Genomic DNA, 16,268 nt, shown 5'->3' with positions numbered 1-16,268 from the left:
TTTTAAAATAATAAAAAATAATAAAAAAGGGTAATAATATTATATTTTAAATGCATAAAAATTATTATTTTTGCTACGTGGCACAAATGTGGCAGCCACGACAGCATAAATGTGGATCTCATATTTTCCACGTCATCACTTAACGATTTACTTAACAGATTTTCTAACGGATGTATGAAATTGAAATAAAATGATAAGTAAATGTATGAAATTGAAATGTTTTAAAGATATTGTAAAGAATGGAAATTTACCTCAAGTTAAAATGTAATTTACCCAGAAAAAAAAAAAAAAAAAAAAACCCCCCTCTAATTTAATGGTTTTTGAGGAGCGACCCAAACAAAAGGCACGGGAAAATATATTTTAAAGTTTTGTCGGATACAAAATTAGTCGGAGTCGTACCGTCCTCTTCCCGATCTGAATCGTAGCTGTGATATCAGTCGCATCAACCACCGCCGGCGGAGGAGAAAATGGTGAAACAAAGAGGAGAAGAGTTGACCGAGGACGAAAAGAAGGCCTTAAGAGGCAGCAAATTCGCGCCTCTCCCATCCTTGCCCCCTCCTCGTTGCCAACCCAGGTTTCTTTTCCATCCTTCTTCTCCCTCATTTCTTAATTTAGGGTTTTCTTTGTTCCGGTGAGTGATTACATACAACTATATGTATGGATATATGTATGTGTATCTATAGGTTGTCTCATCCTGGAGGTCCGTTGACAACGAACAAAGCGGCGGCGTTGGCGAAATTTCTCGAGAGAAAGCTACAGAATCCCGATGGACTGGACTCCATCAATCCGCATCTTCTCGAACGCGCTGTTCAGAACGCTAAACGCACCGTTTTTGCAAGTAATTACACTCTGTTCGATCGAGCATCTTGTTAATCACAGGCATTTTACTCCAATCAAATGTGATTAAGTTAAAATTGGGATTTTTTTGGGTTAATCAGGTGGCGCATCGAATTCTGGAATCCGAATACGACATGTTGACTCCTTTGATGACTCTGAGACTGAGGTAATTATGTGTTTTACTCTTCGATTACCATGGTGCTTGTAGCTCAAGTGATTAAGCGTAGTTAGTAGTTACCGTTGCACCCGTGGTACTCCGTTTGATTTCCTCGCCCTCGATATCGGTTGTATGGAAAGAAAATGAGATTACTTCCTTGAGTGTTTTTATGAAATTTGGGTGAAAAATGCAGGACCCTCGACGGGAAGAAAATGTGGAGAATTCAGAGCCCAAGAAGGTGAAGAAAAAGAATAAGAAGAAGAAGAAGAAGAAGATGAAAGGTGAGAAGAAAAAGAAGCAACAAAAGGTTGTTAACTTATCACAGGCAATTGTCTCATTGACGGGGTTTTGTTTCTCGTTTTTCATTCGTTTTCTTTACGTGTTTAGGGAAGTGAATTTCCGCACACCCCTTACTCACACTACCTACCGATGTTTATCTTTGGACTTTGGATTGAATAAACCAAAGGCGGATGATCTTATGCTGAAATCATTTCTTATATGTTTAATGTAGCCTCGTTTCTTTTGATACTAACTTGTAACTTGTGATGCGCTGCAGGTTATGGAAGACTCGGGGTGCGGTGTGGTAAAAAGGCCTAAAAAGAAGAAAGTAAAGTTGTGATGGGGGGTGAAATTAGGGTTCAACTTTTGTGCCTGCAAGTAGAGGCTTCAGAAGCAAAAGCTAGGTGGAAGCTGTGAATTGTTCACTTTTGTACCAAATGTAAGGGGCATCATTCTTTGAATTCTACACTGATTTTCTTGTCTCTTCTTACATCACAAGTGTTCTGATATTTGTTTTGATACGTTTTTTAATTGTGAAATCCATTGATCTCTAAGTACTTGCTACAGTAATCGTAGGGAGATTTTCTATGATGCTTTTGAGTATCGGATATTCCAAAATTTTCAACCATTAGATCTTAAGTTAAGAACACAAAAATGGAGATATAACCATAATATCTGTCCAATTAACCATTTAGATTAACAGTTTAACTATAATAAGCAGCTTTTATTGACATTCTAAAAAATTCATTTTGCAGTTCATTACGAACAATACGAGAGATTTTGTAAGAGTGCATAATGATCTTCTTGAAGTGTCAATGACATTTCTCGTATAATATGAAAGGATTTACACCTATCATTTGTTTGGGATTATTTTTTTGAAATACAAATGATATTACAAATATAATTTACACTAGAGGGAGGGGAGTGTTTGAAACGGAGAGAATTTTATTGAACAATTATACTATTATATATACATACAAAAATGCTTCAAGATACAACTCTACGGGCATTTGATTTTGGTGATGGTTGATGGATATCATAAAGAGGGCAAAAAGGATGCACAAAATATGCACAGCACATTTAGGGTGTCAAGTGGAACCATGTAGGCACCAACGCCAGTGTCTGATTCCTAACAATGCCCATGCACTTGTGTATTTCTCCGTCAACCGAAAGGTTCTGCAGACAGAATGGCTGCAATCTAGTCACGGCTTCGTCTAATACTTGGGCGACGTCAGCCGGTGGAAACTGCCGTGCTGTACATGTCTGCATTTCGGGTGAGAAAAACCAAAATCTATAACCTCCTCCATCCTCTCAAGGTTGTCTTCCTTCCTCAAGGATGAGATTTCCTGAAATTGTAATCACGATGAAATTGTTGTCAGAGTACCAATGTCCTTACTCACTGCAATCATACTTCTGGTTTAATAACAATAACTCATAGAGGGCAGCAGGACAAAGAATCAAAGAGCACTAGATGCCCACCTGCATAGCTGCATCAACCATTTTGCGGGGGCTTTTGCTCTTCAACTTTCAACAATATCACACACCTGACCTGCCGACTCTTGGGCATGACAAGAATACCCAGAAGAGCTTGAATGGCCACCAGGGTCTCTTAAAAAAAAACCAGAACGAAGCCCACTAAAATGAACATAAGAAGGCCCAAATCGGTACAAACCCTAATACAACTACAACTAAAATACCTTGTGGTGCAATATAAGAAAATAAAACTTTTTTTTTTTTTTTTTTTTTGTTGAAGAAAATTAAAACTTTGTAACTCATTTTAAAAATCACCCCAAACCTAAAAGGTATAGAATGTAATTTACCCAAAACCTAAATAGATTAAAAATACTTTAGTGAATATAAATGAGTGGGGATCCTCTTTGTGAGGATCTTGGAGATCCTCAAATCACATCCGTTCATCGTACATTGTGCAGTCAGAAATCATTGTAAATTTTTTTTATTTAAAATTGAATATAAACAATACATGATGAAAACTGATCACATGATGTACGATGAACGCGAATATGATTGGAGAATCCCTAGAATCCTCACAAAGAGAATCCGGATCCGTCAAGGATCCCCTCTCATATATAAATACAAGTAAAATACAAATTTTCAAAAGAAAAAGGGAAAACATGGGTTTTAAATATAAAGCAAAACCAACTAGTTGTAACTTGTGGGAGACGAACACCTTTTTTTACCATTTTTGGTAAGAAAATGAAACCCACTAGTGGAAAGGAAAGCTAGATATTTGTTGACAGCCCAATATTCTCACATGCAACACAACACAACACTCATGGATCACTAAAAGCCCACCACACAAATTCACAACAAAGCCTAATCCTTTGGACCAACCAATAAAATTACAAAATTAAATTAAAAATAATAATTAAATTTAGAAAGAACAAAAAAAAAAAAGAAAAAATCACAGAGACAAACACAGCTCGCCGACATTTGATGACAAACGATTGCTACAGTTCAAATCAGAGCCATTGCCACCAAATCTTAAAAAGTGCCACTTGTGGCCAAATCTCGCCCAAGTCAAACAAACCCACTTTCCCACCTGGTCACCGCCCCTTCCGGTTCCGCCTCCTCCCAGTCCATCCTTGCCCAACCGGGTGCACCCGGTCACACGTCTCACCTGCTTGTGCTGAATAATTTGCATTTATGGACTTCTCACCAACTACGCATGTACGCATGTCTTTCTAGTTCAAACACTGGGCGCTGACGTCCCGGAAGATCTCAGCCGTACATTTCACGGCAAGGGAGGTGATCCGTTGATTTTATCCGACTAACCGCGTCTTATTACACAACCAAATCTGTGGGGTAGTTCCAACGGAATAAAGTCTGGAGAACCACGCGCTTTAACAGTGCGTGAACAGCACACTGAACAAGTTAGACAACTAAAGCTGAAAAAGAGGCTCGGGTTTCCAAGCAACGACTGAGCTTTCGTACATGACGTACGGCCCGTTGACGTCACTCTTGGCGAGGATACACTCTCTGTGCGGGAGCGTGGTTTTCGATGCAGTTGAGATCTTTAATGCGTTCGTGTCGGCTTGTGGTTGGTTGATCGAGAAAGTTGCTTTTCCTCCTGTCTGGCTGCGTCGGTTCTGCTTGTATGGGTGAAACCCCATGCTCCTGCTGTAGTGCTGTGCTCTTACACTCTCGGTTGGGGATAAGGAAAATCCAACTTAGAACATTATTACAAGTCTCATAAGAAAATATATATTCGGATACTCACTAGTGTATTATGTGAGCGTGACGATAATATGATGAGATTAATAGGAAAAATAATAATAAAAAAAGTTTAAAAACTATGAGTTTTAATCAAAAGGACAAAAATGTGTTGTAAGTGAATAGTATCAAGAGTGATTTTTAAAGTAAAAATATAATTTTCGTTAAAAGTCAACAATATCAAAAATGTTTCGTTAAAACTTCATAGATTAATCTTAGTGTAACGTTGCTAACAAGTGCGTTGCATGTGTGCAAGGTGCCTAATTGGTTATGCTGTATTTGGTTTGTTTTCTTTGTTGACGAGATGCCAACAACCATTATGTTGTGATGGTAGTATCATCTGCAGCATGCTCATAAAATTCGTTTTGCTCTTTTTTAATAGTGGATTGAAGTGTATTACGCGAGTATGGCGTTAATATGGTTAGATTAAACGAAGCATTATCTCTACTCTCATATGGTTAGATTACAAGTGGACAGTGCCACCAAACAAGCTAGTTCATTAGTTTTGAAGGAGGATGCAAGTGTATTACGTAAGCATGACGTTAATATGGTCAATTTCAATGAACCGTTATCTACGCGCTCATAAAATCTTTTTTCCATTTTAAATAATTTTACAATAATAAAAAATGTAATTAGTATGATTTGGTGGTCATTTTGCAACTGACGCATGTAGTTGTGATTTGGAACGCTAAATTTTGGGTTTGTAAAAGTTTCTTAGTTTTGTTTATGGGTTGAACTCTTGTCACACTTCTCTTGGTTTTTTTTTAGTACAACGATATATTTACACTAAGGGGGTATAAGAATAAATTGGTTGCGACCTCGTTATTTTCGAGATTCGAATTTAAGACATTTCACTTAAAAATGAAAATAAATATCACTAGATTGTAGTACTAACTAAGTGGCCACATCTCTTACTTTGTTATTCTATTTTTTGTTATTTTAGTGTAACGTTAACTATGTTATTTTTTTCTTCCAACTGTTATTGTAATCGACTTCTATTGAACCCTAATTGAGGAGTTTTTTTTCTTCCTCTAGTTTGAATTTTAGTTGTTTCTTACTAAAATGAATCTCTACTAATTAATGAAACCCTATTTATCAACCAAAAGATGGTGAAAAGACAAATTAGTCTTCTATCACACACAAAAAAAAATGATGGGTAATAATGTAATTTCACAAGTCCAAATTTTACTATTTTTTATTAAAACCTCACCTACAGGTGATATTAAAATATCTACAATATTAAAATAAAAAAATAGTCCCCAAAAACAAAAACCTCCCACTCCCCCACGTTCTCTCTCTCTCTCTCTCTCTCTCTCTCTCTCTCTCTCTCTCTCTCTCTCTCTCTCTCTCTCTCTCTCTCTCTCTCTCTCTCTCTCTCTCTCATTTTCTAAAAAAATGTGTTCATACACACAAAGTGTGTAGGCAATGCTAGTATAAATTATTATAAGTTCTAAACTAATGATTAAATATGATGAAATTTCAATTGTGTATTTACACTTGAATCGAATGATTAAATATGATGAAATTTCAATGTTAAGTAACATGTAGAGATTCTAACACCAAATCTACATGTTTTGTGCCTAGTATAACACGACCCTTGAATATTTGTCATGCATACTCACATAAACTTGTAGAACCTGCACAACCCAACCCACTTAAATATTTGTTCAAGGTGACAATGCGTTTCAACAATGCCAATCCCGACCTATGTATATTTGTCACTCATTCTCACATTACACATAAGGAAACAAGCAATTAGGCGAAATCCATAAAACCTGCCTAAAAATGGTTTGGGTGGGTGCGTTTGTTCATTTGCTTAGGTGACAATATGTTTCCACAACGTCAACTTGAATATTTGTCATTCATACTCACGTTAGACATAAGACAAAAAACAATTAGACCCAATCTATAGAACTCGCCCAATCCAACCCACATAGAAATGATTTGCGTTGGTTTGTCCATTTCCTTAGGTGGCAATGTGTTTTAACAATGCCATCCCGAATCCTTTGGGTTGGGCAACAGGTGGTTCCATTATGTACAGGATCCGACGCAATGCCATCCCGAATCTTTTGGATTGGGCAACAGGTTGGAATCCAACCATAGTGGAACCACCTGTTCCCCTCCCTCCCCACATCCCCTATCTCTTAATATAAATAATATCGTTTGTTAAAAAAAAAAAAAAAAAAAAAACTCGTATTAGACTGTCACGCCTTATTTCCTATGCATGTATTCGAGTGATAAACTTCAACTTGTAATTTTCTATCATCAAACTATTTTCCATATTACAGAAAATGTCATTATATATAAAGTGAAATTATGTAAAAGTATACATTTTGTTTGACAAATTTAAGGTTAGATCTTTTGATCCTTCTACCAATGCCACGTTGGGCAGACAACATGACCATCAGTCTCAATATAAAATTTTACAAACTTCATTTTTTGTTTTGATTTGATGAGAAATACTAAAGAGATTCTTAAAAATAAAAAATTTCATAAATTTTTGTTTTTTATACAATATTTTATAATGTTGCGATAATTGACGTTAAACTGTAAAATAACATAAAATCATTTAATAGTCTCACTTTGAAATAATCTTCTTAGCACTTCTCATTAATTTATATAATTTGGATTCCTATTACCATGGCATGTATTTTGCAGTAAACGAATTCGGATCCTCGTCGGATCCTTTTTGTGAGGATATTGGAAATCTATGAATCATATTCGTTCATCGTACATCGTGCGATCAGAAATCATTTTAACTATTTTTATTTAAAATTATATACAAACAGCACTTAACAAAAACTAACAGACACGATTTACGAATCTTTAGAATTCTCAAAAAAAAAAAATCCGAAGAAGGTTTTGTTGGGCAATAAACCTGCAGAGGATTAGTTTAATCACATCATTCCCTGTCTCAGAGGACACTGTAATAAAATCTTGCCAGCATGGACCTCTTTTAGTCACATGTCGAAAAGACAGGGGCATTACAGTCATTTTAACATTCCACCACCACTAACTGTCATGGTTTACCTGTTATGGGCAGTGCTGGTTTCTTCTTTATGGGTTCTCGTTTCTTTTTTATTTATTATGATTTATTTAAATTAATTATATATATAAATAATTTAATTAAGGAAAAAGAAATAATGGATGGTAATGTTGTTGTATGTTTGGCGCGTATATAAACCACCAACGGACCTCAGACTCAGAGGAGAGAGAGAGAGAGAGAGAGAGAGAGAGAGATTAAATAAATAAAAGAAGAAGAAAAAGTAACCTCTCAAATTAAGGAGGATAGAAAAGTAAGAGAACAAAACCAAAAAAGGGTTTGAAAACTCAGAGAGGAACTCAAAACTGAAACAGAGGGAGACACACATACAGTGTTTGTGTGTGTGCGTGCGTGAGGAGAGAGAGAGAGAGGAGCCCTGAAAATCCAGACCCTTTTCAGAATTCCATCTCACTGATAACCCCATTTGATCATAATCTCTCATTCTCCCTGTACAGATAGAGATTGAGAGGAGAGAGAGAGGAGAGAGATTGTGGAAAAAGTCGAGATATTTAAGTGAAGAATCGAAGTGATTTCAGTGTGACCGTACAATGGAGCGGTACGGTCGGGCCGCAGAAGGGTCACAGTCCGATCCGCCGCCGGAGTGGAACTTTCCGGGACCCGAAACAGGGCCGGAAGGTGAGACCTTTCTAACCCCAAAACACTCTGCATTTCAATTTCGTTCGAATTCGGATTCGGATTCGGATTCGGATTCGGATTCGATTTCGGGTTTTGGGGATTGCGATTTGGTGGGTTTTGGGGCGAATGCTGCTCCGTTTTTACAAATTGGGTTTTGATCCTTTGGTTTTTGTGATAATGCAGAGTCCATGTGGCCGTTGGGGCTCCGTCCCGGGGAATCGTACCCCGAGCGACCCGACGAGGCCGATTGCAGTTATTACTTGAGGACTGGGATTTGTGGGTACGGCTCACGGTGTCGGTACAATCATCCCCGTGATCGCAGCACGGTAATTTTATTGAATTACCCCTTTTTTTCTGCTTCAATTGGTTGAATTTGGGGCTCAATTGGATCGTGATCGATTGATTCCAGTGCGGTGATTTCGTTTTCGGGTCGAATTTTGTTTGATCTTGTGTGTTAGTAGAGATATCGTGGCTTTCGTCTGTAGATTTGATGATCAAGTTTATGGTATTTATTCAAATCGATTAGTGGGATTGTTCTGAATTTGTTGAATTTCAAGTCCTTGCGGAGAAATTTGTAACTTTTTTTTATTAAGATCTATGTGGTTAATGCGCATATGATTACCTGTTTAGAAGTAAAGTTTGAGTGATACATGTTTCTCAGGTTACCGGAGCGGCAAGACCCGGAGGATTAGAGTACCCTGAGCGAGCGGGGCAGCCTGTGTGCCAGGTACTTAACCTTTTTTGGGGTTTAGGCCAAAATGTTGTCTTGTTATCGTATATATTTACGTGATTCCAGCAGATCACATATTCAGCTTCCAGTCTTATGTGTTCCGCATGGAGTAACGTCCTCTATTGATGGTTGCATGCTTTGTCTGTTTTGAAAATATGTGAATTCCCTTTGTTTGATTGTACTGTAATTTTTCAATGGCAGTATTATATGAGGACAGGGACTTGCAAATTCGGTGCTTCGTGTAAGTTCCACCATCCTAAGCAGGGAGGAAGCTCTGGTAGCCCTGTTTCGCTAAACTATTATGGATATCCATTGCGGCCGGTATGTATTTCTCAAATTTGAACTTCTAATTCTTCAAAATGTCATATTGTAAGTCCCATTTCACGACTGTGAGGTAAAGTATTGCAACCGTGGATTTTTTTTGCAAATAAAACAGGGTGAGAGAGAGTGTTCCTACTATGTGAAAACTGGACAGTGTAAGTTCAGTGCAACTTGTAAATTCCATCATCCACTGCCGGCTGGCATACAGCTTCCAGTGCCGTCACCAGCACCTCAAGTTTCACCTGTACCCGCTACACATACATTGTATCAAACTGTGCAATCGCCATCTGTTTCATCACAACAGTATGGAGTAGTATTTGCAAGGCCTCCTTTGCTACAGGGGTCGTATGTTCCAAGCCCCTATGGTCAAGTGCTACTTTCCCCGGGCACAATTCCTTTTCCAGGTTGGAATCCGTATCAGGTAAATAACATTTCCTGCTCCATTATCTTTTTAGTTACATGAATTTCCCTTAAGCTGTTAGTCATGTGGTGCAGACACAGGCAAGCCAATTGCCCTCGAGTACTCAACCTGGTGTTGGTTCTGGGACACTTTATACTCAACTATCGCCTTCAGCGCCTGCATATACTGGAATGTATCAGCCTATACCTTTACCTTCCTCTTTTGGTCTTCCAACCACTAGCCAGAAGGAGCTTTCATTTCCAGAAAGACCTGGTCAACCAGAATGCCAGTATTACATGAGAACAGGGGATTGTAAATTTGGTTCCTCATGTAGATATCATCATCCACCAGAAGCTGTTCAACCAAAAGCAACTGTTGTCCTTAGCTCCAGTGGTCTTCCTTCGCGCCCGGTGAGCCACCCTTACAAATCCTTTGCATTATGATTGTTTTAATAGACATCAGGCATCAGCTTGTTTACATAGCAACACTTAATTTTTGTGGGAAATATGTGCTGAAACAAATATGTTGTCTGCTGCTGGATAGTTGGTAATTATTTGGTTTGAAGTTATGTAAGTCAGCCGTCAGGGCTATCCGTATCATACTAATTTTTGGACCCAGGGTCTATTTTGGGGAGTGCCACTTAATTATGGGTCCCTTTCGGTTTCTTATTTTCCTTGCATTTATGTTTTTTTTATTTTTTTATTCTTCTAGGTGATAGTGTCTGTGAAGTCTGCTTGCGCATTATACAACTTTTATGTGTTGGTTGTCACGATCTTTATTTTTACTACTTAACATGCTCGCCTTCTTTCTCAACATGAAGTCTGTTCAGTTTTCTTTCTTGCATGTTCTTGTACTGTGAATGCCTTCTTGGTAAGTTATGCACCTTTCTTCTTGCGCATGCTAATTTTTCTGCTGTGAATTTGAAATTCCATGTGATAAACAGGGTGCACCACTTTGCACTCACTATCAACAACGTGGAGCATGCAAGTTTGGACCCGCATGCAAATTTGACCACCCAATTGGAACACTCAGTTACAGCTCATCAACGTCTTCTCTTGCTGATATGCCAGTTGCACCCTACCCAGTGGGATCATCAATTGGTACACTAGCCCCATCATCTGCGTCCTCAGAGTTGCGGCCTGAGCTTAGTTCAAGCTCTGGAAAGGAATTAGTTTCAGCCAGAATGTCTTCGTCGCTGAGCACTTCGAGTGGATCAGTAGGTTCAACTGTTTCTAAGGGTGGTGTTACCCCTGTGGGTGTCCAACAGTCTTCTCAGGGTTCTGGTCCTTCGGTTGGCAGTGGCAACAATACAGAGTCTCAATAGTTCAAGCTAAAGCAAATGTCAAGCAATTTTTCATTCTTCCTTTTTTATCAACTTTCTCCCACAGCATCATTTTTTCCCTTTTTCAAGTCCTCCAACAGAGGGCTTCATATCTCAATGCCTTAGCGTACATCAGTCATGTTCATCTCTGTGTTTATATCATCTTTATACGGCCATCCCTTTTATCCCAAATAAGCCATGGCCGACCTCCAAAAGTTTAGCAAAAACCCCATATAGCTTTCCCAGCTTTCTCTTCAATAACCTCGAAAGAATCTGCGGTTCCTTCAGGCAAATCCGTGTCCATTTCCAATTTTGGAGCTCATTATCCTCATTTGTGCTCCATCATTTTTCAGAACGAATACATTAGTTCCATGGCATTCTTGCCCTTCAAATGACCGTGTATTCATGTCTGTCCTTTTCTGAATTTTCCTTTTTTAAACTGGGGAACGAGCTTTCAGTTAAAACATGGGAGTTCGATTTCATGTTCCCCCACTTTTTGTCCAAGGTCTATTTTCGAAAACAGAAGCAAAGTAAAGACCCAAAGAAGAAGGCATCACAGTGGTTGCTACTCTGTGGGATCATCATATACATATTTATATGCTGTTGTGTCAATTGAAATGCTTGACCATGTTATTCATAAATTTTATGTTTATGAAATACAAAATATATGAAGAAGCACTCTTGACTCTGTAATAATCCTTCTCTTCCATTTTATCCCACATACATACATACATGCCAAATTACTGTTGAACTTATTGGCAGGTAGGTCAATCTTGGTTGAAGGTTTATGAAAATGAATGTGATCAACTATGGTCAAACTAGAAGAAAAGGATGATATGTTCATGATTTTATTTTACTTTTTCTTTTTCATATCAAGTTGCTTCTTGATACAGTTTGACCATTTCAGACACAGATTGCATGAGGGTCAGACCAGTTGGGTAAGAGAACTGTGTCCTTCCCTTTGTATTTAAGTTTAAATACGTCGTCCTTATATTAGAGTAGTTTAATATATGTATCATCTTGTAAAATATATATATATATACATATATATATATATATATATGAGCATGCACTACCCTTTGTTTTGGGTACTTGTTGACTACTCTTCCAGTTTGATATACGGCAGCATGGCCCTTAACCGAATTAGCAAGTTGGAAATCCTTTTTCATCCCCTTTTCTACCTTACACTAAATAATAGGAAAGTGATTTGAACTTCAGTGCATAAGAGAGAAAACATTCGCTTTAATCAATGTGACTACACCCACGTCTGCAATCTGGTTCATCAAAGGGTACAAGTTTTGCCTTAAAACTTCTTCCATTCTAAATGTGGACTCAGATTGAAACTGATGGGATGTGCGAGTTTAGGAACATTATGGCTTTGGTCATGTCTTCACACCCCTCCCAAAGATTTGCCCAACTACCATATGATTGAGCTCAAGATATTCCCAAGGAAAAAAGATTTCATTGACATGGGGTTTATATATGCAGGAATTTGCTAAGCATTCCAAACAGCTATATAATGAGTCACATTTTCCACAGCCTAATTCATTTGATGGAGTGACCGACAAAGAGACAAGACGAATCCAGGTTTGAAGGCAATGAACTGTGTTGGCCAAATGGATCTCATTTCATTATCTTCCAAACCATTAGTGCTTGATGAGCATCCCTAAAGAGAAAACCAAGGGGACAAAAAGCACTAAAATGTAGTGTGCTTATGTATCCTACTTTAATCTTGGAGTGGACAAGAACTCTTGAGATATATTTAGGAGGGGTCTTGTATGTTACCCTTACTTCCATAAATTTAGGCGCATACATATATAGATTCTAAGGAACTTTAACGAAAAGCTCCTTATACTGTTCACTTTAACGAAAAATCACATTTTTACACTAAAAAGTCAATTTTGGTACTATGCATTATTCCCTATATATGGTCACCTTATAATATAAGTTGACGGTCGAGTTTTAATCATTGTAATACATCACTTTCAGATACGAGTGATATTGAGAGAAAAAAAATTGACCAAAAGAATGTATGAGCGAATGATAATAACCATTTAATCTACAAGCTCGTTGAAGAGTACCCATATGAACTACAACTTTGTGTAGCATAGAAACTAGAAAGCAAAACAAAAGAGCTAGAATCGTTATTGCGAAAGCACTAATACTTTGCACTTGTGTGGATAAGAAGCTTAGGGCATGTTTGATTGAATCCAACTTTTTAAACTCAAAAACAATTTTCAAATTTTAGGCCTTAAAAACTTGTTTGGTAGGACTATTTTAAAAAACTGAACTCAAGACTAACTCAAAAATATAGTCTATTCTTTAAAAACATAAAAAAATGAGTTTCTAGAGTTTTTAAACTTAAACTTACTCATTTCTTTTCTCTCCCTCCTCCCCTCTCACTCCAAATCTCTCTTTTCTTTTTTCTCTCTCCTCTTTTTTTTTTTTTTTTTTTATTTACCATTTTTGTCTCTCATTCAATCCGCTCTCTTCATTCTCTCACTCCTCTTCCTCTCTATCTCGTCCGATCCTCTCTTTTCTTTCTCTTTCTTTCCTCTTCTCTCCTCTTTCTCCCTCTCATGCGACCCTATTTTTTTATATCTTTTTGTCTAGTTTAAGTTGTAAGATTTAAATTTTTAAAATCGCAAACCAATCAAATTTTTTTAGTCTTAAAGAAAATTGTTTTTAAGAAATGTTTTGAGAAATAATAAAAAATTTCAAATAAGATACCAAACTAGTCCTTATCGGTCCATGTCTCTTTCTGCATCCAAATTAAGTTGCATGCATCTTTTTGTTAGGCTACGTTGTCAGTCAAAGGCCAGGCAGATAGCCGTAAAGATAGACATATAATGCAGCTATTATATTATGCAATAAAGCCATTAAAGTAGTAGCTAATATTATCAAATACAAAATATATATACGTGACGAAAGACGTAGAAATTACAATGAAAGAAAAAGGGTTGCAAGAAAAGCTCAGGACACAAGAAAAGTAAGTGCACATAGTTAAATTGAATGATTAATTGATAAATCCATAGGTGCACGTACGCTCCAAAAGTTTATCAAAAGAGTGAGTGTCCAAAGCAAGAGAATGAAGAAGAAGATCCATAAGCACTCGAATTTTCGACGATTGGATACAACGCTCCCATGCATCCATCTTCAGTCATCATAGGATTGAACTCCCATGGCTGCTGGTTATCCCAGAATCCATAACTGAATCCATCAGAGCAAGAAATCTGATGATCTCCATTGTTGTTGTTATTAGGAGTTTCTAAATCAGCTTGCACATTCATAACATCTAGAGGAAGTGTAGCACTAGTGGAGTTATTAGGGTTTGCAAAGCTACAATTTTGATCAATGTTCAAAGCTTTTGAGTTTGTGTAATTTTGGGGGTCGTCATTATCCGAAGGAGGCCTCAGGCAACTATCAGGAACAATGCAAGCCAAATAGCCCGAGTTAGAATTACTCGAATTGCCAGAGAAAAAGAAACACTCATCATCCTCATGATGTGCCGATGATGATGACCTAATATTATTAGGGTTTTGAAATTGGGTTTGATCAGACTGAAACGTGTTAGAATGATGAGGTGGACTGTTTTGATTGGTGAATTGTTGTTTAGCAGTCTGAGTGGTGAAAAACTGTGATTGCTGTGGTAATAGGGTTTGGACATCAAAGGGTGAGAGGAGAGAGTGGAAAGTTGTGTTGTCAGAGTAAATGAAGTTGGTTCTTGCTTGTGAGCCTTTCATGGAGAGGGCAGCTCTGTCATAAGCCAAAGCTGCTTCTTCAGCAGTGTCAAATGTGCCAAGCCAGTGCCTTTCTTTAGTGTTAGGGTCTCTGATTTCAGCAGCATATCTCCCCCAAGGCCTTCTTCTCACACCGAGAAACCTCCCAGGCTCGGCCTGCTTTCGCCTTCCTCTTCTCTCACCGGATTGAGAGGACGGAGTAAGTGTGCTTCTCTGCAGCACAGCAGCAATACCCACCTGTGCCTGACCTTGCTCAAAAGCTTCGAAGGGTTTTTCTAGGGCTTGGGAGGTGGACATTGACATGGTAGTGGAAATAATTTCTAAAGAAAATGTGAGTGAGTGCAGAAGGATATGAGAACTGAAGGTCTTGGTTTTGGTTTCTGGATTTTGGGTGGTGAAGTATGTGGAAGTTGTGATAAGGGTTTTAAAGACTGTGATATATAATCTTCGAGGAGGAGAGATAATCTCGTGTAAGTAAAGATACGTACGCAAGTATGTATTAAACGGACGGTATTTTGGTTGCAAGAAATAATACTCAAAGAGATCGGAGAGGGGGCAAGGAAAAGCACACTGCAGATGTCATCCTGTGGACTGTGGACGACCATCCTTCCCTTTCCACCTACTTTTTAAAAGTCTTTCTCTGTTTCTGATTTCTATTTAATCCTACACCTCTTCAACTGAAAATAATAATAAGCTAGCACTTGTAGGTGAAAAAAATGTGTAGATTCCAGCAGTACTTGTCAAAAACTCGAAATGGTGGTCTAGCTAGTAACTGCTCTGGGGTTTTTCATTTTCTAGCTACAGTCACTTTCTTCCAAGTCCCAGTGAAACCCTAGAATATAAATTCTCTATCTATATATAACTTGCAATTCACAGGGGTTTGGAAATCAACTCATTTATCCCACTGTAGATTTCAAACATGTGATTATTTTATGAGTAATTATTACATCATGTCTATGTAACTATTGGGATTTGTTTTACGAATTTAAGGTTTTGAATCTTAATGGGATCTACTCACGTGGGGAGCTACCGTCCAATCTAGATAAAAATATTAGAACTTTGCAGAGCAAACCAAGTTGAAATTAATGTCAGTGTTTGAGGACTAAGAGGGACTTGAATCAATGATGACTGGTAGATTAAAATAAAGTGGGATGTAGACACTCTCTTTTTAACTTCACTACATCCTGGTTAATTTCTATCATTTGATCTTATTCAATTTATTCAATTGAATGACAAAAAATTGAGAGAAGCGTGTGGGAGATAAAAAGAAGTGTGTGGATAGTAACACCCAAAAAAATATATACACTGTTCTTGGCTCCTACAATTTTAGTCATTCCTTTATACTTGCGAATAACAATTTGATACATTAAAATCATAAAATGAAAAGTTTCTAGATACATATCAAAATACGAGTTGTTTGCACATTAAAAAAGTAACTTCTTACACATAAGGAGCTAAGTATTTTCTATTAAAACTTTCTCAATCCTGCAGATATAAAACCAGGAAACGAAACCTACTGCATGGTTTTTGAGTACCTACTCCGAGAAATGACGTTTTAAAATCTTTTGAATAT

The 16,268-nt window shown here is 37.6% G+C and overlaps 3 protein-coding genes across 4 annotated transcripts; 2 read left to right on the top strand and 1 right to left on the bottom strand.

Moving 5' to 3' along the window:
* Positions 1–323: 323 nt before the first annotated feature.
* Positions 324–1,763, top strand: LOC137737802 (E3 ubiquitin-protein ligase). Of its 2 annotated transcripts, none has more exons than XM_068477361.2 (5): positions 324–574; positions 684–838; positions 939–1,003; positions 1,188–1,275; positions 1,551–1,763. In XM_068477361.2, exons 1-5 carry the CDS (start codon positions 468–470, stop codon positions 1,589–1,591), a joined length of 456 nt encoding a protein of 151 aa, XP_068333462.2. In that variant the 5' UTR covers positions 324–467; the 3' UTR covers positions 1,592–1,763. The 2 variants fall into 2 exon arrangements, with proteins under 2 accessions (XP_068333462.2, XP_068333461.2); XM_068477360.2 differs by having other exon boundaries at positions 1,188–1,301.
* Positions 1,764–7,695: 5,932 nt separating this feature from the next.
* LOC137736955 (zinc finger CCCH domain-containing protein 58) lies at positions 7,696–11,695 on the top strand. Its single transcript, XM_068476282.2, has 7 exons — positions 7,696–8,183; positions 8,367–8,509; positions 8,845–8,910; positions 9,115–9,234; positions 9,350–9,655; positions 9,730–10,044; positions 10,578–11,695. Exons 1-7 carry the CDS (start codon positions 8,096–8,098, stop codon positions 10,956–10,958), a joined length of 1,419 nt encoding a protein of 472 aa, XP_068332383.2. The 5' UTR covers positions 7,696–8,095; the 3' UTR covers positions 10,959–11,695.
* Positions 11,696–14,014: 2,319 nt separating this feature from the next.
* On the bottom strand, positions 14,015–15,010 carry PUCHI (Integrase-type DNA-binding superfamily protein). The gene has a single exon (XM_068475502.2). The coding sequence runs from the start codon at positions 14,996–14,998 to the stop codon at positions 14,015–14,017; it is 984 nt and encodes a 327-aa protein (XP_068331603.1). The 5' UTR covers positions 14,999–15,010.
* Between the last annotated feature and the right edge of the window lie 1,258 nt (positions 15,011–16,268).

This window comes from Pyrus communis, chromosome 13 (assembly GCF_041283825.1).
Source record: "Pyrus communis isolate YQ-2024b chromosome 13, ASM4128382v1, whole genome shotgun sequence".
Classification (NCBI taxonomy): Eukaryota; Viridiplantae; Streptophyta; class Magnoliopsida; order Rosales; family Rosaceae; genus Pyrus; species Pyrus communis.
The sequence above is the reverse complement of the archived record's forward strand: the minus strand, read 5'-3'. Positions and strand labels throughout refer to the sequence as shown.